General features: G+C 42.2%; 1 protein-coding gene across 3 annotated transcripts in view; it reads right to left on the bottom strand.

Annotated features, from left to right (window-relative positions):
* The window catches only part of LOC121878378 (nucleoredoxin-like), a 120,853-nt gene that overhangs the window by 93,627 nt on the left and 2,383 nt on the right, over positions 1-24,843 (bottom strand). For all 3 annotated transcript variants that reach the window (XM_042384584.1, XM_042384582.1, XM_042384583.1), the window contains exons 2-3: positions 21,409-21,706; positions 7,004-7,166 (exon numbers count right to left, since the gene is read on the bottom strand). In XM_042384584.1, the coding sequence (XP_042240518.1) occupies positions 7,004-7,166; positions 21,409-21,545 (300 nt within the window). In that variant the 5' untranslated portion in view covers positions 21,546-21,706. The remainder of the gene's footprint in view (positions 1-7,003; positions 7,167-21,408; positions 21,707-24,843) is intronic.

The following is a 24,843-nucleotide window of genomic DNA, read 5'->3' on the forward strand; positions in this document are numbered from 1 at the left end:
ATATAGAGGGTGTAGTTGGGATACTGAGTATGTTAGTAAACTTTGTTGTGGTTGGGGGTGTTGTTGGGTGGTGGAGAGTGTTGGAAGAGTGTTGTTGGAGAAGTGGGTGTTGGAGAAGTGTTGGAGAAGTGGTGTTGGAGAAGTGATGTGTTGGAGAGTGTTGGAGGAAGTGAGGTGTTGGAGGTGGTGTTGGAGAGTGTTTGGAGGTGGTGGGAGGTGTTAGAGGAGAAGTGGTGTTGGAGGTAGAGGTGTTGGGAGAAGTGGTGTTGGAGAAGTGGTGTTGGAGAGAGAGAGATGAAGAGGAGGCGTTAGAGAGGTCGGGTTTAAGATACGAAGGAGGAAATCTAGGAAAGTAAGAATGGAGGGAGGGGACTGAGAAGGAGTGGGCTGTGATTCCTGTTGGTGAGAAGGAAGGTGTAGGAGAGGTGAGGAGGAGGAGGATGGGAGGAGGGACACAGAGGGGGGATAACGAAGGAAGTGGTCGAAGGAGGAGATGGATAAGGAGGAGTGGTCGAAGGAGGAGATGGATGAAGGAGGAGATGGATGAAGGAGGAGGTGGTCGAAGGAGGAGATGGATGAAGGAGGAGATGGATGAAGGAGGAGGTGGTCGAAGGAGGAGATGGATAAAAGGAGATGGATGAAGGAGGAGGTGGTCGAAGGAGATGGATGAAGGAGGAGATGGATGAAGGAGGAGGTGGTCGAAGGAGGAGATGGATGAAGGAAGAGGTGGTGGGTGAAGGAGGAGGTACTGGAGGCTGAAGGATGGACATACACACACACACACAGGGGGGGGGGTCATGACAGGAGCGTGCCGGAGGACCTTCATTAGCAGATGGTGCCAGCATCAAGTGGCACACCTGAGGCACCCGGGCCAAGTGAAGACGGCCTTTCACACGCCTCCTCTTCCACCACCGTTTGTCCTGCCCTTGATGCTTTCTTCTGTGACTTTCTCCTCTTAATGTCTTCTCTAGAAAACTTTTTCCTTCAACCTCTTGCTTTCTTTTGTGACATCTCTGCTCTCTCTCTCTTTCTCTCTCTCTCTCTTTCCCTTTCTCTTTCTCCCTCTCTGTCGGGTCTCTCTTTCATAATATTTCTCCCTCTCACACTATTCACTTCCTCGTCTTGGTCTATTATCTCACTTTCTATGCTTTCTTTACACCTCTTTACCTGACACTCGGTTCCTTCTTTTATCTCTCTCTCTCTCTCTCTTTTTAACGAATATCTCTTGTACGCAGGTGTTCAGAGGTAGGTGTGTGTGTGTGTGTGTGTGTGTGTGTGTGTGTGTGTGTGTGTGTGTGTGTGTGTGTGTGTGTGTGTGTGTGTGTGTGTCTTTAAACTACAGCACCAAAGAGCCTCAGTCATACTCCTGTATACCGCCAATATGAGTAAAGTTTCTCAATAAAAAGTTTGTAATTTACACAGGTATATGACGTAGGTACTGACCCAGGTGTAGAGTTTACCTCCCTGAGAGAATTCTGTGGCCAGGTGAGGGGAGAGTGAGGGGCCATAACCAGGAGGTGAACCGCTGTGTGAACATAAAGAGACAAGGGATACTGCCAATTACCTTGTTCACCTCAACCCCCCCCCTCACCTCCCCTCCCTTACCTACCCTTCCCAGCCCCTCTCCCTCAAATATTTGTCAGTCTGTGTCTGTCACGTGGGCTGGGCATCACACACACACACACACACACACACACACACACACACACACACACACACACACACACACACACACACACACACACAGGAGGACATGCAAACTACCCCCCCCTACACCTCCTCTTACACCACACATATCAAGTGGCGCTCAGTACACACGCCCCCTCAACCCTCACTAATCAACATCGTGACCTCATCTATCAGTCTGGGATGAAGCTACTGTACACCATCTTCCATCACCGCCACCTATTGCCACCTGAGATCCCTCGTCCGCCAGTTACCGTTCTACACCATAACTTCATCCAATCCATAGGAGCTCGTACTGATCACTATAAGAACGTCCTCTATCCAACCAGTGTATCAAATCATCAACACCTCGACTTGTGTGTTGCCAATCTGACTTTTGTTCTGTAACTATGCTGAAATACCTCGTTACGTGACCCTTTACCCCTTTACCCCCATGTAATTTTTCTGTAATTTATGTAATTCCTGTACCACTTATTTACAACTCTCTCTCATCACCCTCCCCTTCCCCTCTCCCTCTCCCCTCCCTCTCCCCCCCACCCCCCCACCCCTGGCTCCAGAGTGCACAGGAGTGTCTTGTTCCAGTAGGCGCCGCCCTGACCAGACACACACACACTCACACACACACACACACACACAGAGCTGGATTATATTTGCCAAATGCTAGATAACCCTCACAGGGCTGGATAACCCGGTAAACACCCCGGTAAACCACGGGTCACGGCCTCATCCTCCCGGTGCTTAAGGTCCACTTACATGGTGTAATTACCAGATAGACTCTCTCTCCCTCTATGTATGTATGTATATATGTATGTATGTATGTATGTATGTATGTATGTATGTATGTATGTATGTATGTATGTATATATGTATGAACTGATCCACATATGTTTTTACAGGTATGTATGCATATATATTCATTTAAATGGTATGAATATTCTCTCTCTCCCTCTCTCACACACAATCTCCATCTCTCTCTCTCTCTCTCTCTCTCTCTCTCTCTCTCTCTCTCTCTCTCTCTCTCTCTCCAACATATTTACCTTTAATTCTCCATCTACATATTACACAATATTGAAAGCAGGTAATATGATGTCGGTGACTGAACACACACAAGAAGTCACGTCTCGGCTCTCAACCACGGAGTTCTGGAGAGAGAGAGAGAGAGAGAGAGAGAGAGAGAGAGAGAGAGAGAGAGAGAGAGAGTTCATCCACAAGGTGCTCAATATCATCTTAGGTTCCTTTAAAATGCTCAATAATTAGCAAAGGTGCCAATCAGGTGCTCAATAACTACTTCAGACACACATGATGCTCAATACAAGGTGAGAAGAAAGTAAGAGGTAAGAGAAGAAGTAAATGAGGAGAATAAATCTTACTAACATACGGTACAAGAAACACCATGACCACCCAGAGAGCAACACTACCACAGACAGACAGACAGACATCGTACCCATGACTGCTAGAGACCTATGCCCCTCCACCCTCTGTACACACACACACACACACACATACACACTACGTCTCCACACACACACACACACAGACACACACATATGCTCTGTACATGATTTCTTTCTCAGCCCGCCCATCCACACCTAGAGCCATGCCAATCCGCCTATATCCACGCCCACATCCACACTGGTATAACTATGATAGAACACCCACAATTATACGCACTGCGAAGCCCTTTATATAACTATTTACCCACCTTACCTAACCTAACCTAACCTCTCATTTTGTTCTAACCTAATCTAACCTAACATGATTGGTAAGATTTGAGTCCATTAGAATTAGAATTAGGTTAGGTTAGCGTTAAGTTAAGTTAGCGTTAGGTTAGCGTTAGGTTATTCTGACAGTAAAGAAAACTAGTAACGGGGCCCCCACCTTGTAGAGAGGCTGTGTGGTGGGTGGAGCTCGTCTGGGTGACAGGTAAGCGAGGAGGGTACGGTGTGTGTGTGTGTGTGTGTGTGAATAGTACAGTCATCCCAAAGTATAATATTACTAGGAGTAGTAGTATCATCATCAATAGTATTATTATTGTTATTATTATTTTCATTATTACTACTCGTATCATCATCACCACCATCATCATCATCATCATCATCACCATCACCATCATCATCATCATCATCATCACCATCATCATCATCATCATCACCACCACCATCATCATCATCATCATCATCATCATCATCATCATCATCACCATCATCATCATCATCATCACCACCACCACATCATCATCATCACCACCATCATCTCATCATCAACATCATCACCATCATCATCATCATCATCACCACCATCATCATCATCATCACCACCATCACCATCATCATCACCATCATCATCATCATCATCATCACCATCACCATCATCACCACCATCATCATCATCATCACCATCACCATCATCATCACCATCATCATCATCATCATCATCACCACCATCATCATCATCATCACCATCACCATCATCATCACCACCATCATCATCATCATCACCATCACCATCATCATCACCATCATCATCATCATCACCACCACCATCATCACCATCATCCCACCATCATCATCATCATCATCATCATCATCACCACCATCACCCAAACACAGACCCAGACCAGTGTTTATTCCGAGATATCTCATCGGAATGGACCAATAAAAACCCCGTTAAACTTCGTCGTGTTTTGAGCTATATTAGCCAATCAGAGAGCTGGCAGCAAAATACCCATACAGAACGCGTATTGTCAACCCGATAGAGAGAGTGTGTAACCTCATGTTTGACACCCAGGACTAATATTTTGATACACTAAGTAACTCCTGTTGAAAATAGACCCACCCGACTGTTGGCCTCTCTCTCTCTCTCTCTCCCCTCGTGTCCACCATTACCATATATAATCGTGTGTTTCAGGCCATACGTCCATCCTTGCATGTGTGATAGTGTGGCCCCCAAGCTCTGGTCCTGATCTCTCGTTAAATTGGTCTCCTCTGGTTCCTAGGAGATACCCAGCTGGTCTCTGTTAGGTCCTAGGAGATACCCAGCTGGTCTCTGTTAGGTCCTAGGAATACCAGCTGGTCTCTGTTGGGTCTGAGATACTCAGCTGGTCTCTGTTAGGTCTAGGAGATACCCAGCTGGTCTCTGTTAGGTCTGGAGATACCCACTGGTCTCTGTTAGGTCTAGAGATACCAGCAGGTCTCTGGTAGGTCCTAGGAGATACTCAGCTGATCTCTGTTAGGTCCTAGAATACCCAGCTGGTCTCTGTTAGGTCTGGAGATACCCAGCTGGTCTCTGTTAGGTCCTAGGAGATACCCAGCTGGTCTCTGTTAGGTCCTAGGAGATACTCAGCTGATCTGTGCTAGCTCCTAGGAGAAAAATAAGCTTGTCGCTCTTAGGTATATTCAGAAATACTCGTAACTAGCTGGTCTATGTTACGTCCTTGGAAGACACTATAGCTAGTCTCCAATAAGTACTAGGAGATAAGTAGTTGGTGTGTGCTAGGTCCTAGGAGATACCCAGCTAGCCTCAGTTAGGTCCTAGGAAATACCCAGCTAGTGTGTGTGCTAGGTCTGGAGATACCCAGCTAGCCCCAGTTAGGTCCTAGGAAATACCCAGCTAGTGTGTGTGGTAGGTCCTAGGAGATATCAAGCCACCGTGCTAGTGTCAGTGTACACAGGAATGTCTGATAACTGTTATCTGTAGACAAGTGATCCCAGCTGCCTCTCTCTCTCTCTCTCTCTCTCTTCTTCTCTCTCTCTCTCCGGTGTTGATTACTGTTATTCTTGTGAGATATATATATGTGTGTGTGTGTTTCTTACTGTTTCTCTTTTATTATCTCTCTCTTCTCTCTCCACACACACACACACACACACACACACACACACACACACACACACACACACACAGCATCAGGTGACAAGAACCAAGACGCCGCTGTTATCTACACTGCCAACCATTATCAGTTACAACAACAACTTAACATTTTTATTTCCAACTTGTAGTCGTCAACATTTAATGGAGTACAGATAAACCCACACGTTAACCTAACCTAACCCAACACTAACCCAACCCAACCCAACCCAACCCACCCTAACCCGACCCACCCTAACCCAACCACCCTTCATAAATAGGACCCCAGAAACACAAACACATTACCGAATGAGATTGCATAATAAATGAATAAATCACTATTGAAAAACAGACATAAACACTCCATAAACAATCGAGTCTAAGTCTTCCAGGGGGCATCAATAATTCACTAACTCATGAATAATAATAATCACCTCGTTGAGATACACGAATATATAACCCGTATATATATTTTCTATATCTATTTTATATTTACGTTATTACAAGCTGGATATTTGAGATATGTGGATATATACTATAAGAGCTAACCTAATGTAATCTGACCTAACCTAATCTAATTCAACCTAACCTAACCTAACCTAACCTAATGTAATCTGACCTAACCTAATCTAATTCAACCTAACCTAACTCAACGTAACCTAATCTAACCTAACCTAAACCAAACCTAACTCCACTTAACCTGACTTAACCTAAACCTAACTCAATCTTAACCTAACCTAACCTAACCTAACCATCACGGGTAAAAATCCATTCAGGCAAAAGAAAGTAATCAGATTGCAGCACACACACACACACACACACACACACACACACACACACACACACACACACACACACTTACACACACACAAATAAACGACGTGACAGAATATTGCAAAAGCCTAAGACTCACAGATGAGACACATTCAACACATTCAACACATTCATGCAGTCATACATTCAATAGTAAAAAAGTCTTGCTTGAGGCTCCAGTTAAAGCTGATGGTATGTGAGACGACAAATACGAGACAAAATAGATATACAAAATATAAAAATAGTTATAAAATATTGAGAGATAGATTTATATAATTTGAGAGATAATTGAGATAAAAATATATAAAAGTTATAAAATAATGAGAGACAAGAGATGTACCGTATATAATATTGGATACTATTAAGAGAACAAAATAACCACCCGGTACCCAAAAACAAGAGACTACCGATATATAATTTGAGAGACTAATAAGAGACAATATAATTTAAATACTAAATGTCAAAAAAAATTATGAAAAAAAATGAGACATTCGAACGAGCCATACAGCATGGTGTGAGACAATATTGTGAGTGAAATTTTGACAAACTTGATACATAAAAATCTGAGAGACATTACGAGACAAAAAAACCACAAACAAACAAAATAATATTAAAAGAAACTCGATAGCAACATTAAATTCAAGAGGCCAAACAACCTTACCTTTCTCTTTGTCTCGGTGAAGGGAAGAGCCAGCCAAGGCATGTCGCTGAAGTAGTCCTGGAACGCCGTGTCTTCCGTGTCACTACTCACTAACACGACCTCCAGCTGGTGCTTCGTGTTCTCCTTCAGATTGTAGAAGGCCACCAGCTGAGGCGTGAAGACCCTGATGAGGAAAAAAAAAGAGGGGGGTTTAATGTCTCTCAACAATTTAACATCTCTCAAGAGTTAAAAAATCTCTCATCAAAAGCTTAACATCTCTACAAAAGCTTAAAATCTCTGAAATGATAAAGAGAAAAAGAGACAGACAGACAGACAGGCAGATAGACAGACAGTAAGTGAGGCGTGAACTACTACCGCACCTGCAGCAGTAGAGAGAGAGAGAGAGAGAGAGAGAGAGAGAGAGAGAGTCGAGGTTATCAACAACATCTCCCAGGTGATAAATGGTACCGCTGCGGAGGTCACCCTGGGGGAAAAATCTATACCGGGTAGCTAGTATACAGTACAGTACACCTCTGCGGGATAACATTGAACGCGGTAAATTCTCAAGTGTCTTAGAGTAGCAACAGTGAACGCTAATCTCTCTCTTTCTCTCTTCACACTTAGAGAGTCACTAACATTCTCATGGGACGCCTGGAGAGAGAAATATCGAGAAAATAAGACAAGGAACACAGTAGGGAGGCGGAAGGGAAGGTGAAGGAGGGAGGATTGGAAGGGAGGAGGAGAAGGAGGGTGAGGAGGAAGAGGGAAGGAGTGAGGAGGGAGGATTGGGGGTGAAGGGATGGAAGGAGGAAGGAGAGGGAAGGGGGACGGGGTGAGGAGGAGGGGGAGGGTGAGGGAGGAGAGGGAGAGGGAGGTGGGAGATTCAACACACCTGATGCACTTCTATACAGGATGGGAATATTCTCAGTCAAAACGCACACACACACACGCGCACACACACACACACACACACACACACACACACACACACACACACACACACACACACACACACACACACACACACACACACTGTCAGTTCTCTCACCCCCACGAAGGTACATTTTTCTGGGGATGGGGTGGGGGAGGTGGTGAGGTGGGGGTGATACTTGAAGATCAGCCCCTCCCCCCCCTTTCCTTCCAGATTCTTCACCTTAAGATTAATCACTCAAATGGTAACCTAACCTAACGATAACCTAACAAAACCCAACCAAACCTAACCAAACCTAACCATAACCTAACCAAACCTAACCAAACCAAACCTACAGTATCTACAATTGGCTAGACACAATACACCACGTCAGAAAGTCCTTGATTACTTCCACTGAGTAAAAAAACTAAAACAATAACAACAACACTAAAATTTACGACGAAATAATCTAAGTGTTGCTACGTGTTCCCTGCAGCCACCGGACAACATCAATTTTACAACGCAAAATATTACTGTTACGTGCTACACCCCTTCAAGGAACAATATTATAACGAAATATATCACGTCTTACCAAGTACCACGTCCATTAGGTAACAATTTAACGATGAAAAGTATTACTGTTACTTTGTTCCCCCCCCCAAAGGAACACACAGTACTATATCAGGAATGTAAACAGCAGACGTGAAGGTTGGTGAATATAACCCTTGTGAAGTAAAGCTCAAGGGATTGTATATATAAACTAACGAGGAGAAGTAACAAAACGAACAAAATAAACAATGGATGACCTGAAGGTTAGCTTAGGTTAGGTAAGGTTAGGTTGGGTTAGGTTAGGTTGGGATTAGGTTAGGTAAGGTTAGGTAAGGTAGTGAGTTAGGTTAGGTTGGTTAGGTTAGGTTAGGTTAGGTTAGGTAAGGTTAGGTAAGGTAAGGTAAGGTTAGGTTGGGTTTAGGTTAGGTTAGGTAAGGTTAGGTAAGGTTGGGTTAGGTTAGGTAAGGTTAGGTTAGGTAGGTTAAGTAAAGGTAAGGTAAGGTAGGTATTTAAGTTAGGTAAGGTAAGGTAAGGTAAGGTAAGGTTAGGTTAGATAAGGTAAGGTAAGGTAAAAGGTAAGGTAAGGTAAGGTTAGGTAAGGTTAGGTTAGGTTAGGTTAGGTTAGGTTATGCCAACAATCTCAGTTCTAATTCGCCGTCAGCACAAGAGACTATAGACTGGAAGGTATCGTCGTCATATAACAACACTCGGGTACAACACCACATCTCCTGGGGAATTAACAAGACAATTCAGTTTGGGGAGTAAACACGAGAGTGAGACGACCACCACAATAACGACTACACACGAGGAGAGAAGACCACTACAACGACTACAGACGAGGGAGAGACAACCACTATAACGACTTCACGAACGAGAGACGACCATAACGAAAACGAGACAGAAAGACGACTACAACGAGAACGAGAGACGACTACAACGACGAGAGAGACGACTACAACGACAACGTGAGACGACCACCACAACGACTACACGAGTGAGACGATTACCACAACCACTACAAGAGACGACGACCACCACAACGACTATACGACAGACGACGACCACCACAACGACTACTACACGAGAGAAATGACCACAACGACGAGAACGAGAATAAAAATCAACTTGTTTCTGCAGAATATAAATGGTTGCCTCAACATATGAAGGAGAGTGTGTGTGTGTGTGTGTGTGTGTGTGTGTGTGTGTGTGTGTGTGTGTGTGTGTGTGTGTCAGTAAAACACACACACACATAAAGACCAGGACTTAGCACAGTCCATGTAGATAGCGCCGACACAGGGCCAATATTAACGAGCCCAGCGACTACCCAATAATGCTTGACAACGTGTGACCTCCCATGGTGAGGTGAGGTGATGAGGGGTGGGGGGGTGTGGGGGTGGGGAAAAGGAGGAAGCAGGGTTTGAGGAAGTGTTCGGAATGTGGAGGCTGGAGAAGTGAGGGAGAGGGGTGAGGAGAAGGAGTGAGGAGGGGGAGTGAGGGAGAGTGAGGAGAAGGAAGTGAGGGAGAAAGGGGGTGAGGGAGAAGGGAAGTGAGGGAGAAGGGGAGTGAGGGAGAAGGGGAGTGAGGGAGAAGGGAAGTGAGGGAGAAGAAAGGAAGGTTAGATAAAATTGAAGGAAATATAAGGCAGAGGATTACAAGGGAAGGGTGTATGAGCATGTGTTATGAGGGAGGAAGGCTATAGTGTGAGGAGGAAGGAGTGTATTGAGAGGAGAGAAGGTGTATGAGAGGAGGAGGTGTATGAGAAGGGAGGAGGGGTGTATGAGGAAGGGAGAGTGTGAGGGAAGGGAGGTGTATGAGGAAGGGAGGAGGTGTATGAGGAAGGGAGGAGGTGTATGAGGAAGTAATGAGAAGTATGAGGGAGCAAAACATGATTGTGTACAACTAAAGTAAAATATAACAGAAGAATTTAAACACACACACACACACACACACACACACACACACACACACACACACACACACACACACATATATAACACCCATCCCACCCCAAAATATTTACATCCGTGTACATAAATCTCAAAAACACACACACACACACACACACACACACACACACACACACACACACACACACACAGAGTAACTATATAACATCATCAAAGCGTAAATACTGACTCACACACTCACAAATTATCAATACTGACTCACACACCTGCCAAATTATCAATACTGACTCACACTCAAATTATCAATACTGACTAACACACTCACAAATTATCAATACTGACTCACAAACTCTCAAATTCTCATACATATCGTTCACTAGCCACGAGAGGAAGAGGGGGCCCCGGTCTATCTCACAACAAGCTCACAATACAAGTTAATGACTCATAATCTTGCGTGTGTTGTGTCGTCTTGTGAGTTATAAGCAAGAAGCCGCAGGTAGGTGGTGGTAGGTGGTTGTGGTGGTAGTGGAATGACAGGTGCTAGTGGTGGCGGCAGGTGGTGGCAGGTGGTTGTGGTGGTAGTGGAATGACAGGTGCTAGTGGTGGTGGCAGGTGGTGGAGACTTGCCAGACCTCGTGTGGTAAAAGGTCGATGTACCCTGATGTTCTCACCTGTGTCAAGCCTCTCTCTCTCTCCTCACTGTAAATTATGTAGGTTAGGTTTTGCTCATACACACAAACGGAAAGCAATTTGTAAATTAAATTATTAGTAATAAATTCAATACCTGGCGATAACAAGACTGGACTGCTGGTTTGTGCAGTGACCGATATTGGTGGTGTGTTGTGTTGGTGATTGTTGGTGAATGTTGGTGAATTTGTGTTGGTGATTGTTGGTGAATGTTGGTGAGTTTGTGTTGGTGAATGTTGGTGAGTTTGTGTTGGTGATTGTTGGTGAATGTTGGTGAGGTTGTGTTGGTGAATGTTGGTGAGGTTGTGTTGGTGATGTGGTGTGATGTTATGTTTGTGATGATAGTAACTATTGCATCTAAGCCATGAATATCACCACGAACCAACCTAGCCTAGCCCACCTCCCAACCAGCCTAACCCACCCTCCCTAACCTAACCTAACTCACCTTCTATAAAAAAACAAACATTCCACAAATTGAGAATTTAACCCAGCAATTTCTTGTGAGTGGAATTTATACGTAGCCTGCGCAGGGTGAACACAGCAGCCTTAACTAACCTCAACCTCACTTAACCACCCCCAAAAAAAACAAGGGGAGAGGGAAGGAGGTCCGAGGGGGGAAGAAGGAAGGAAGGAGGAAGGAAGGAAGAGAGAGAGAGAGGGGGGGAGGGAGAGAGGAAGGAGGGGAGAAAGAAGGAAGGAAGGGAGGAAGGAGGGGGGAGGAGGAGGAGAGGGAGAGATCGCTTGAATCCCACTCACCAAAATCCACTCAATGACTCACCAAAACATGACTGGGACCTATAACTCACCAAACACAAAGGTAAACTACTTATCATCAGGTACAATATACACAGACATAATCAACCACCTGGCAGTGTTCAATTGCTTCATGTCAGAGTGTGCTATTCCCAGACGAGAGGTGATTGAAATGCATTAAGGTGGTGATTTATCGCGTTATTTACATTGTTGAAGGGTTTTTTTGTTGTACCCAAGATAGCATTACAGTAGTGATTTAGTTGAAGGAGTTGGGTTTTAGAATGCTGGGTGGTGGTGGTGGTGGTTGTGGTGGTGGTTGTGGTTGTGGTGGTGGTGATGGTGTATGGTAGTAATGGTGGTTGGTAATGATTGTGATGATGATATTAATAGTATTTAATGAGTTTTCATAATGGTGACAGCATCAATGGTGTACACTATATCTGTACAAACACAAGTACAAGAATAACCTAAAAAAAAAAAATACTACACTTACACAGGTAAACACTTAAAAAAAAAGCTAATTAATATCCCCAGGTACAATTCAACACCTATATGAACGTGAACAACCTGAACAAGACCTGTTTGTACCACAGAGTTCTACACTTTGTTCCACATGACTTAAAAAAAATGGTTAACTATTCACTCGAGTCATTTGGTTTAACTGCCTCCTAACACGATGAGGGTTTAAGCTAATGGTTTTAATACGTGGAGACATATATTGTTTTCTTTCCTTCTTTCTTTCTTTCTTTCTTTCTTTCTTTCTTTCTTTCTTTACTTATTTATTTCTTCTTCTTCTTCAGTCTTTCAGTGTGGTTTATTCTTGTCTGCAGCACGGACATACATACATACATACATACATACATACATACATACATACATAAAATGCATACATACATACAATCATACACACATATCCAATACATACATACCCCGTACACATACACACACACACAGCTCCTCGTCGTCATCTCAGAAGGGTATTTGCGCCATCATGTTTAACAGCCTCATTCATTACGTCATTACACCCATTAAATGACGCCGCTAAATCCTGACTGACACAAACGACGATACAAGAGGGGCTTATCCGCAGTCCTATACCGGTGTTTATGCGCCAATAAATTAACTAACTGATTGTATGTTAAAACTGAGGTAAAGTTAAGTTATTGACGAACGACAGACAGACAGACAGACAGACAGACAGATAGATAGATAGATAGATAGATAGATAGATAGATATAATTACGCAGAGGAACAAAAATATGTATACAAACAGACAGACTAACACACACGCATAAATATTAAGATACATACACAGATTGATTGACACACACACACACACACACACACACACACACACACACACACAATAAACGGATTTCCTCTCTTTCTCTCTTTTTTTTATCTTCCTCTCTATTTCTATCTCACTCTCCCAGTCTGTCTTTCACACACACACACTCTCTCTCTCTCTCTCTCACTATCTTTCTCTCTCACTCTTTTCTCCCTCTGGTTCCCCGTCATGAGGTGAGGTACCAGTTGGTATCACTGAATAATTAATCAAGGACACTTAACACAGGGCCACAAGCTGTCTGTCTCCCAGGGGGGTTAAGACCTCTAGGGGGACTGTAAGTGTGTGTGTGTGTGTGTCGGTATCGGGATTCAGAGTTCAGGATTCGGAGACGGAGTGGGGGGGTTCGGTAGCGGGTTTAGAACGACTGTGGTCAGCCCATCAACCACTGGCTAAATGGCCGTGGACGCCATGATGGTAAAGCCGAGAAATGGTCCACCAACGATAAACAAATGGACTGGCCGCAGTTTTAAGACACACGCGCGAGTCTCCACCAAGTCATTCCGGAAGTAGTGAAAAGAAATGACTGCAGATGGGTTCATTGTATCGAGACAGCACGAGTCGATGTAGTTATATTGATATGTTTGGTGTGGATGTTAGTCAATCACTCAAACACACACACACACACACTCAAACACACACACACACACACTCAAACACACACACACACACAAACACACACACACACACACTCAAACACACACACACACACACACACACACACACGGTGATCTGGGAGGTAGAGCGACATCCCCACGACACTCCCCTATAAAAAGAGGTTTACAAGCCCCATTACCATAAGGCTATCCGGACCAGCAGCCATCTCACCCACCCACCTCCGAGCACCTCGTCTTATATTATACTGTGGTAACGTCTTGGGGATCACATGAAGATTAAACCCCCTTAGCTCATATCTCTTTTAGGATTAACTACCTTGACGCTAACCTTATCTAGTCTAACATGACCTAACCTAACCTGATCTAATTTAACCTGACCTAATATAACATAGCCTAACGCTAAACTAACCGTGTGTGTCTGTCTCTCTGTCTGTCTGTCTGTCTATATGAATCTGCTCCCCACGCTTATGTCACCTGAAGGAGATAGGTTAGGTTAGGTTAGGTTACGTTTACATTAGGTAAGGTTAGCGTGAGGGCGTTTAATCATCAGCTGCATTATGTTAGGTTAGATTAAGTTAAGTTAAATTACCTTAAGGAAGGTTAACATTAGGCATGGGTTAGGTTAGGTTAGCCACTGATGGCTTTACCTCCCTTAACTGGTGACTGGAGAAAGCAACTCCCACACTCACCCACCACACAAACATGGCGGCTGACAGTGTTGAGACTGTACCTGACGTCACAATAAAAACCTCGCTATACGGACATCACTACACTATACAGACCTCGCTATACGGACGTCACCACACTATACAGCCCTCGCTTTATGGACCTCACTATACGGACCTCTCTACAATCTACGAACTTTACTATATGGTCTTGTGTGACGTCACCAGGGTGTCCCGCTTGTTGACACACACTTCACCAAGTGTCAACAAGACGCCAAGACCCTTAACACTCGCTGCCCTTTAGAACTGTTTAGAAGTCATCTGAGCTGACACTTGAAATGGTGGTGGTGTGTGTGTGTGTGTGTGTGTGTGTGTGTGTGTGTGTGTGTGTGTGTGTGTGTGTGCGTATACCGACATGTGTGGATGCTCGCGTGCCTCAACCTTAAATTTTCACCAGGCTGAACAAAAACACAAATAACATCCAGTATATACCTGTAAATCGTCTTTTAGTGGAGTTAAATGTCAAAGCTAATTATCCTTCCCATAAAACACGCTACTTCCATACCTATAGTCCAGGATGTATGTATAGGGACGGATCCAGGCTGATGATGCACCTGTCTCGCTCAAAAAAATTGTGACCGATGTTACGGTATCATTATGCACCGGTAACGTGCGCCCATTGTCAGTGTTGACCTGCATGGCCCGCCAGCTTCTGAACCTGACAGTCTATTTCTGTACCTGAGTGGCAGGTTTTCTGATTTTCAACTACCGATATATCGGTTATGGGTTAATGCGCCAAAAGTGTCAAAGATAAAAATAGTCTTGGTTTTGTCTGAAATTATCATTAGAAACAATCATCACACACACACACACACACACCAGGCCTAAAATATCTACCAGTAAGGGAAGAACACGGTTGTTTCTCCCGGCGTCCGTCTCTGTGAGTGTACGTGAGGGCCATACCAAAGGCAGTGACACACACACACACACACACACACTGGTAATGGAGTGTGACGTGTATAGAGGACTGGGCAATGCCTCGAACATTTAAAGGGTATTCTGTAGACGGTAAGAACATTTTGAGGGTGTTCTGAAGACGGCTATCCTTAACAACAGATAGGCGGATAGACAGAAAAGTAGACAGACAGACAATTAAGACAAAACCTTCGACGCGATCAACCATCTCTCTCTCTCTCTCTCTCTCATATATTCTCAATGTTTATTCTCCTATTTCTATTCATTCTGACACACACACACACACACACACACACACACACACACATTTCCATTCAGGGTTTTTTCTCCATTCATTACTATTTGCCTTCCGTCGATGAAATCTTTCAATACACATCAACTTAACCCCTTTAAATACAATAACTAAATCACCATGGCTGTATTATTACCTAAAAAAAACATTCAATAAATAAATAAATTCCCCAAGTCTTCCATTAACTTCCCTAAATAGACCACTTATTCCCCGCCTTCCAGTGAAATATTTCCCTGCCCCCCCCAAAATCCCCAGAGCTAAGGTGTACGTATCACTCACACACAAGCTCAAGCGGGGGAAAGAAAATGAAAAGAATCCTGAACTGGCATTGTGTAAACTCCACCCCCCCCCCCCCCAACGATGTGTAGAGAGTAAATATTAAAAAAAAATTTCAACTTCATCGTCAGGCGGTAAGCTTTGAAGGCGGGTTTCCACAACAGCTTGACTTCAGGGATTATGAGATTACTTTAGAAATGATAACACTACCGGGGGGTGGGGGGGGTTGTTATCATTACGACTACATATGATAAAACTATTGATAACACTACGAGAATGCAATTATTACTAGTGCACATGATAACACTTTACGAATTATCACGATTAGACATGATAACACCATTGATAACTACGAATATTCAAAGAGAATCACGTGAAGATTAATCACCCCATCTTATTTCAGCTGATAATTAAACACCCTAACGCTACCTGCGGAATTAGGTTAGGTTAAGTTTGGTTAGGTTAGGTTAGGTTAGGTTTGTATAGGCGACACTAAAACACTGCTATATTAGTTTGGTTAATGGCAAGCGTATATAGGAACTTTGGTATGTTTTGGGTGTTGCAGGGGAGTTGTGGGTGTTGCAGGGGAGTTGTGGGTGTTGCAAGGGAGTTGTAAGTGTGGGACGGGGGGTAGGTAAGCAAGGACCCACCCCTCTCCTTCCAACCCTCTCTCTTCATACTAGGCCGTGGAGACTCAAAACAGGTTCCCTCCAAGCTAACACACGCACTACCCCCTCCTGCCAACACATTCTCACAACAAATATATTATTAAAACCTTGGAGGGAGACATATTAGGAATGTACACGCCTCACATCGAGAGAGAGATAAAAAAAAAGGCAACATAACTTCCATTAGAACCAAAGCAATGAGGCAGAACATGTAAGCTTTTAAAACCCCAACGGCGCTTGTTTGTTTATCCTAGTCTAACACGTCTCCAGGCGCCGATCATTCTGCTGGCCTACATAACTACTACGCCATTACTCCCAGCACTTAATCTCCATAAACAAATTGATATACATAATGTAATACTATTTGATATATAAAAATAAAAGACCTATCAGATCAAAACATCACTTTAGTCATCGACCATATGTTTACAAGAGCCGATAAGGGAGAAAATGTATAAAATTGCATATGGCGTCCCAGTGTTTACCAGTTGGCCTTGGCGTCTCGGAGGGGAAGGGGATACGCCACAGTGGGAGGAAGGGGTGTGGGGACTTGGGTTTAATTTCCAGTTTGACACGAAACCCATCTGAATTAAATCTCCTTTGATCATCCAGACTATCGGTGTTGGTAAGCCCCTCCAAGCTAGTATATTCATTGTCGTCTGGATGAAGGCTTACTGACTGATACAGCTATTCTTAGTATCTCTTTTAAGTTACACAACCCTCGGTTTTAAAGACGATATTTTTTTTGCTTGATTTACCCTTATAATATATTCAATTTTCTCTGGCTTTATCTTTCAATCTACTGTCGTGTTCCTGAATTTAATTACTTATCGTCTCCATGGTTAACGAATTTTAGCAGCTCACCTGTAGATTATTTCACCTGATGATTCAACCTTTATCTTAACGCTACTCGTGGGTGGGTGTTTGTTTTGTTAGCTAAGTTAGGTTAGGATAGGTTAGCATTAGGACTGGATTTGGTTAGGTTAGGTTAGCATTAGGGTGAAATAAACTAGGGGTGTTTAATCTTCAGGTGGTCCATTATAGCTTTATATACATATTTCAAAATTAAATTAACATATAAATATTCCAATACACAATGTCAATGAATTTGGTACAAGATTTTATCATTACGAACAAATTACAGCAATAACAATACCCATAAATAATGTTGTTTTCCATTAACGTCACTAATTTAGTTTTACACCTGGATAATATCGTCTGTCCTGTTTAATAATAATAATAATAATAATAATAATAATAATAATAATAATAATAATAATAGTGTTTTATTGGATATGATAAATGCATTAAGTAATTATATCCATTATGGGGTAAAACTCTTGGGCTAAAATATGCTGGTTTGTGTCTGAACTGAAAAATAATGGTATTACACTACCATAAATTTTATTATGCAATATATTGACGCGATTCGTATCACCTGATGATTAGTCCACCCAAGTTTATTTCACCTGATGATTAACCTACCCTGACGCTACCTGGGTGGGGTGGAGGGTTAGGTTAGAGTACATTTACTTTGGTTAGGTTAGAGGTGCAGTGGGTTAGGTTAGGTTAGGTTAGGTTTGATTAGCTTATTCCTCACATATAAAAAAAATTATGAAAACATTACAAAAAACAAATAGAAATATCAACACAACTTTCGTCCACAAATATACAAATTAAAACTAAAAAAACAAAAATATCCACATCGATTCACAACGTTACACATCACTTCACTTTACACGCTGTGATGAGGAGAGTCTGAGCTCGCTTCTCCTGTCAAGTAAGAGAGACTGAACGATATTCTCTGGTGTTCTTCCCAGTTGACACACGAGAACTTTTGGAACAGCCGATTGCATTAGTGACTCGCTGTTGCTGCTACTCAGGGCTGTTAATGGGAGCTTGTGCACCTCTCACACCACCCACCAGTTTATGTGCGACAGTCTGGCTGGTACATATATACAGTCTAATGCCTCCCAGTTATGTGCGACAGTCTGGCTGGTACATCTATACAGTATGGTGCCATCCAGTTATGTGCGACAGTCTGGCTGGTACATCTATACAGTCTAATGCCTCCCAGTTATGTGCGACAGTCTGGCTGGTACATATATACAGTCTAATGCCTCCCAGTTATGTGCGAAAGTCTGACTGGTACATCTATACAGTCTAATGCCTCCCAGTTATGTGCGACAGTCTGGCTGGTACATCTATACAGTATGGTGCCATCCAGTTATGTGCGACAGTTTAGCTGGTACATACAGTCTGATGTCATCCAGTTATGTGTGACAGTCTTGCAGCTCCAGTACATACAGTCTAACAGTCTAACAGGGTTTTTTTTTTATTCGTTTGTTTGTAAAGTTGAAAACAATGTATCGTTAACTCTACTTCATCCCAAATTAAAGAAAACAAAACAAACAAAAAACACACAAATAAACAAAACACAAACACTTAACAAACACAGTAAGACACAAACAAAATCACAGCCACAAAAACAAAATCCCATCAAACACAATACAATAATTCAATAACAACACAACTTAAAGAGACGTATTAAAACACCACAGAAAACAACACAACGACCACACCAATCGTAGCAACAGAAAACGAAACGAGAGAAGAAGAAAATATATATTGAATTACAGTAAAATGGTGAAAAAATGTTACCAGAAAATAATTAACATGACCCAACACAATTCCATTTGAGAACACCGCGGGAATTAAGGGGGAATAGTCTGGCAGCCAAGCGAGGTAAGAGAGACTGTGTGTGTGTGTGTGTGTGTGTGTGTGCTTCCAATACAACACCCAAGCGCAAGCAATTATAGGTTTTCGGTCAAAGGTCTCGAGAGATCATAATTCACTTTGATCTATACATCCGGGCGCTCGTTACTGCCCCCCCCCCTCCTACCGACCCTCTTCACCCGGTTAAGTAACTATATACCTTATGGATCACGTACATAGTGGTTATTATAAGGTTATCTGATGACTTTGTGTTCGCTTCACTCGGCAATAATCAATTACAAGCGTATATAAATGGCTAACCCGAGGAGGAATCCAGTCGCTTAAGGATACAAATTTGGAATTGCTGGTATTGACGTTTTGGGGAAATTGGGAATATCCTGGGGCTAGAGACTCGTCCCCCCGAACACCGACTCAGGCATCCCGACTGAGAGAGAGAGAGAGAGAGAGCATAAGCGTTTAGTTATATTGAGCGTGATAGTAGTTTATGTGATTCAAGGCGGCGTGATGGTGAAGGCGGGCAGGGCAGGGAACAGAAGACAAGGGATGGGGGTATTAACACATGGTAGGATAAAGCATGAATGAGATAACGAAGGAGAACGAGGAGATAACGAAGGTGAATGGGGAGATAACGAAAAATGAGGGAAAAACATAGATTTCTGACCAATCACAATCTTGCTGCCTAACCAAAATATACAATTACTGTTCCCGCTTATGGAACTAATACAATGATATTAATATATGCCTTCTTCAAGACTACTACAGAGTGCATAAATCTTAAAAATTGACATGAACAAAATCTACGTGTAGGCATAAAACAGTTTACACAAGAACACGCGTAATAATGATATCCAGCAACATGCAGCATAGAGAATAAGTTAATTGCATCATCAAAACCAAACATCCAAAATATTCAAGCGATAACGACTCATATATTCTCATCAGTGTAATGTAACGCGCTCTGACACACCCCACTAAATAAAACCCAATTGCATTCATGTTTATAAAAGAAAAAAATTATGACGTTTAAAACAATAGAATAACGTATTTTATTGAACACTCCCACCAGAAATTTAAACCCAGCGCTGTAATATATTGTCAATAAACAAAATAAAACTACATTAGCCTACACAGCAAGCATAAAAAAATACCAAAAATATTACATAAACATTTACAATAACACTTTATCTTCAATGCACTTAAAAAAAGAGTAAATTCAAACTCAGGTATTCTTGCCTCTAATAAAAAAAATATTATTTCCCATTCAGCAGCTGTTGACAAGGGAAACAATAAGAGTGTGTGTACTGAAGACCCACAGCAACCCAGTCCCACCCAACCCCATCCATCACTATCAATCATACCTAACATAAAGCGGCCCCCTCTTACCTCAGACAGCTTCCATATTGAGACTCTTACCACACACACACACACAGTCTACCATTCTTATACAGATTCAATGCACAATGGGAAATAAAAATATGAGGGAAAAGGCAAAGGAAGTGGGTTTTGATCACCTGACGATTAGACGCCCAAGCTTACTTCAACTGAATATTAACCATTCTAACACTATTGTAACTTAACCTAACCCCTTTCAGGTATCATTAGGGTGTTTAATCAGCAGGTGAAATAAGCTAGGCTGTCTAATCTACAGGTGAAATAAGCTAGGCTGTCTAATCTACAGGTGAAATAAGCTAGGTTGTCTAAACTTCCGGTGAAATTTGCTAGAGGGTCTAATCTTCATGTGATCCTAAATCCCCGCATGGCACAATAAAATTACAATAACCTCTACCTTGATGTTATAAAGCATTACTACACTTCAAAAACAAAAGACTTTAAAGGCATATAATAATTATAAAACAATTATGGACGTATGATAATTACATAACAATTAAGAGTCGTATAATAAGTATATAACAACAATAATAATCACCACCCATCATTGCTAACCTTCAACCATGAGATTAACCCATTCTAACGTCACAGTTCACGAAGGGGAAAATAAGAACCAAGAGAGGAAAATAAAGACCCCAGCACTAAAGACTTACTTACCTGCAGGGAGGACACCAGTGAGCGGAGAAGTAGAGACCAATCACTCTGTCAGGACCACAAACATCGTTGAGGTCAACCAAGCCGTTGTGGCCTAGGACCTTCTCCCCGATGCTCTTGATCAGGGAAGGGTGAGCCATCTTATCTCTCACTCTCTTTTCTTTTCCTTTCTTTTCTCCTTTGTCTATTGTTGTTGTTCTTGTATGCAATAGTTCCACATAACAAGGTCTGTTTTTATTGTTAATTTTGTTGATACACTTTGTTTTGTTTTTGTTCTATCCGAAATGGTGTGACTTATTTTCTGTCGCGTGGAAAGATGAAATATTTTGCACATACAGTAAATGTATATGGTATTTCTATATAAACTCAACAATGGTGTAGATATATAAAAATCAACCAGAAGGTCTCAAAGTTATTTTCCAGTCTGATAATTCTTGTTTTGGGTGAAGAGGAGGAAAGACTATACTGTAATTAGAAAGACAGGAAAGCGTCTACCTTTACCGTAAAAAAGACCATGAGCCACTGAGCTCCGATCAACGCCATCTTGATCCCGCGGCCAACTATATGCTACGTGGCTTTCGCGGTTTTCGCCCCGCTGTCCTGTCTTTCTTATTATATTATAGTCTTTGTTATAATGGCCGAGCAAGGGATGGTGGTGGTGGTGGGTGAACGATAAATCACTAAGATAATAATAATAAATAAAAAAGTTACCCCAGACAAATATTAACAGTGTGTTATTCCTGACTATAATTTTGCTGTTATAATTTAAGATATAAGCCTCTGAGTGAACGATGCAGTGTGTGTGATAATTGAATCTAGTCACAGTATCAACAGAGTAACTTTGTTGTTGTACACGCGTTGGTCGACAGATTCGGGGAGCGTGATGATAAAAAAACTCCAATGAGAAAAAAAATTATATACAATGCAGTCAAGAGTAGAGTTTAGCCAGTCATAATTAACAGTTTCAGAACCAGTCAAAATTATATACTAATGTGGATTTTAACACGAGTAAACCAGGTTATTTGATGGTAAGTGTAGAATTCTCGTGCCTATTCAACCATCATTTTCCTCTCCTAATTGTATACAAAGGCGCAATTAACGTTCAAGTGGGGGCAAATGAGACACGCTCAGTGTAAGGTAAATATGTTGTTATAATGTATATATTACTGCCCTTCAACAACCTAAGGCCTTTAATTAAATGTTTATGTTAATGTTATAATGTATCACTGCGCTGTGACTTATGGCGTTTAAGGGTATATTTTAGATTAATAAATACAAGTCATAAACAAAAAAAGATTAGAGATAAATCTAATCTCTAGAAAAAAAATAATCAGATTAGGCTACTACAGCGGCCTAATGACTCAACTTTGCACAGTAGATGGTTAAGACACAGTCGTGATTTAATGTGATTACTGAGGATTTAGTTTGTGTAAGGTACTGAGTAAGTTGAGGCTATGAATAAGTCTGTGTGTCATTTATATTTCTGGCTGTCTTAAAGAGTCGTACACTTTCCCTACATGTTCTCTTGTCACTTCCTAATTCTCCGGCTTTTTAAAATGTTTGTAAATCACCTGAATATTAGACACCTAAGGTTATTACCCCTATTGATTAAACACCGTAACACTAACCCAACCTAACTCCACCAGGTAGAGAGCGGTATGGTGTCTAAACTAGAGGTGATCCAAAACGTTTTCCTGAGTCTGTTTACACATGAATCAATCACACATTGCAATTCATCATCTGTTTAAAAGAAGTAGATATGACAAATAATAACCAAGTGTCAATATGTCAACACATGTCGGCCGGGGTCTCAGAGGTTGACAAGTCCTAATATGTAAATTATGACCTCTAATAACACCCTCACAAGATGGTGTACACCGTGAAGACTGCTGCGTGACGGCTGATGTGTGAGGCCTTGTCACGCCACCCCTCCCTCGGCCCCCTCACCTGGTGCTTAGGAACCTCTTGCTTATAGTAACCATCCACGGATCACCTGAAGATTTGGCACGCCTAGCTTATTTCACCTGTAGATTAAACTCCCTGTTGCTACCTGAGATTTAGGTTAGAGTAAGTTAAGTTAGATTAAGTTAGTTTAAGTTATATTAGGTTAGTTTGTTAGATTAGGTTAAGTTAATTTGGTAGGTTAAGTTACATTAGGTTAGATTAAGTTAAATTATATTAGAATAAATTAGATTAGCGTTAGGGTAGTTAATCTTTAGGTGAAATAAGCTAGGGTGTCTATTCTTCAGGTGATCCCCCTCTACCAACAAAATTCCCAAATATCCCGACGATATTTTTCTTTATTGACTGGTTGGTAATGTGAGAACGCATCTAAGTGACTCACTAAAGACGGACTGTCAAAGGCCAATAAATTAAATCATCTTGGCCACAGAACGTAAGAAAACATCCAACTATAGTTCACTTACGCTATACCAAAGGTGGATTCTCAAAAGGTTCGAAGTTCAAATTTATCCCACCAGATGAGGATGCAATTAACTGACTCGTGTAAAAACTGCTACACACGAAAAATATTAACAACAGATGTTGTAAAGTGTTTCTCTCTCTAAACACTACTGTAAATAGATGCGTCGTCATGTTTACAGTTACAGGCGGGGGTGAAAAAATTGACGTGCAAATCTTGAGAGTATCTAGGAGGGAGCGTGGACCACTTCTCTCTCACTCCTTCTTCAGGTAGTTATCTTAATGGAGATCTACCACGTACCAGGACATATCAGTCTTGTTTTCTTTATCAGCATTCACTTGTCACTCCTTCCGCAGTCAATAACATATGACGATCAATAATTTTATTTTTAGAGAAGAACTAAATGTTACTTGGATCATAATTATGAATATTAGTACCTCATAACAACAATGGCGTACAAGTTTAGAATACTGCATACATCCAAACCTGTTCAATGCTGTCAGACGGTGTTGGAATTTTCGTTAATATAATCTTGCTAACCTGTACAACGAGGTAACAAAACCTATAAAGTACAAAAATTCCTCGTTAAAGACACAGGCTAAACCACGTCGCTTACCGTGTTAAAAAGTCTACCGAGTTTACCTCTTGCTGTAGCTATATATAACACTCAAGTTTACCCCAGGGTTATCTAGTTAAGCCGCTGTCGTTTAACGCTGCCAAAAATCTAATAAATTCGGGTCTCCTCCGCGGCACAACTTTGAGCTTGAATGAGAAGTGGAGAGTGAGAGATCCCAGCCACCGTCACTACCCCTGCCACTCCTACCACCTCCTCCACACCATCCTGCCACCACTACCACCTCCACACCATCTTGCCACCACTACCACCTCCTCCACACCATTCTTCTGCCACCATTACCACCTCCTTCACTACCCCTGCCACCACCTCCTCCACACCACCTTGCCACCACTCCCACCTCCACACCATCCTGCCACCACTACCACACCATCCTGCCACC

This window comes from Homarus americanus, unplaced genomic scaffold (assembly GCF_018991925.1).
Source record: "Homarus americanus isolate GMGI-L3 unplaced genomic scaffold, GMGI_Hamer_2.0 scaffold41027, whole genome shotgun sequence".
NCBI lineage: Eukaryota > Metazoa > Arthropoda > Malacostraca > Decapoda > Nephropidae > Homarus > Homarus americanus.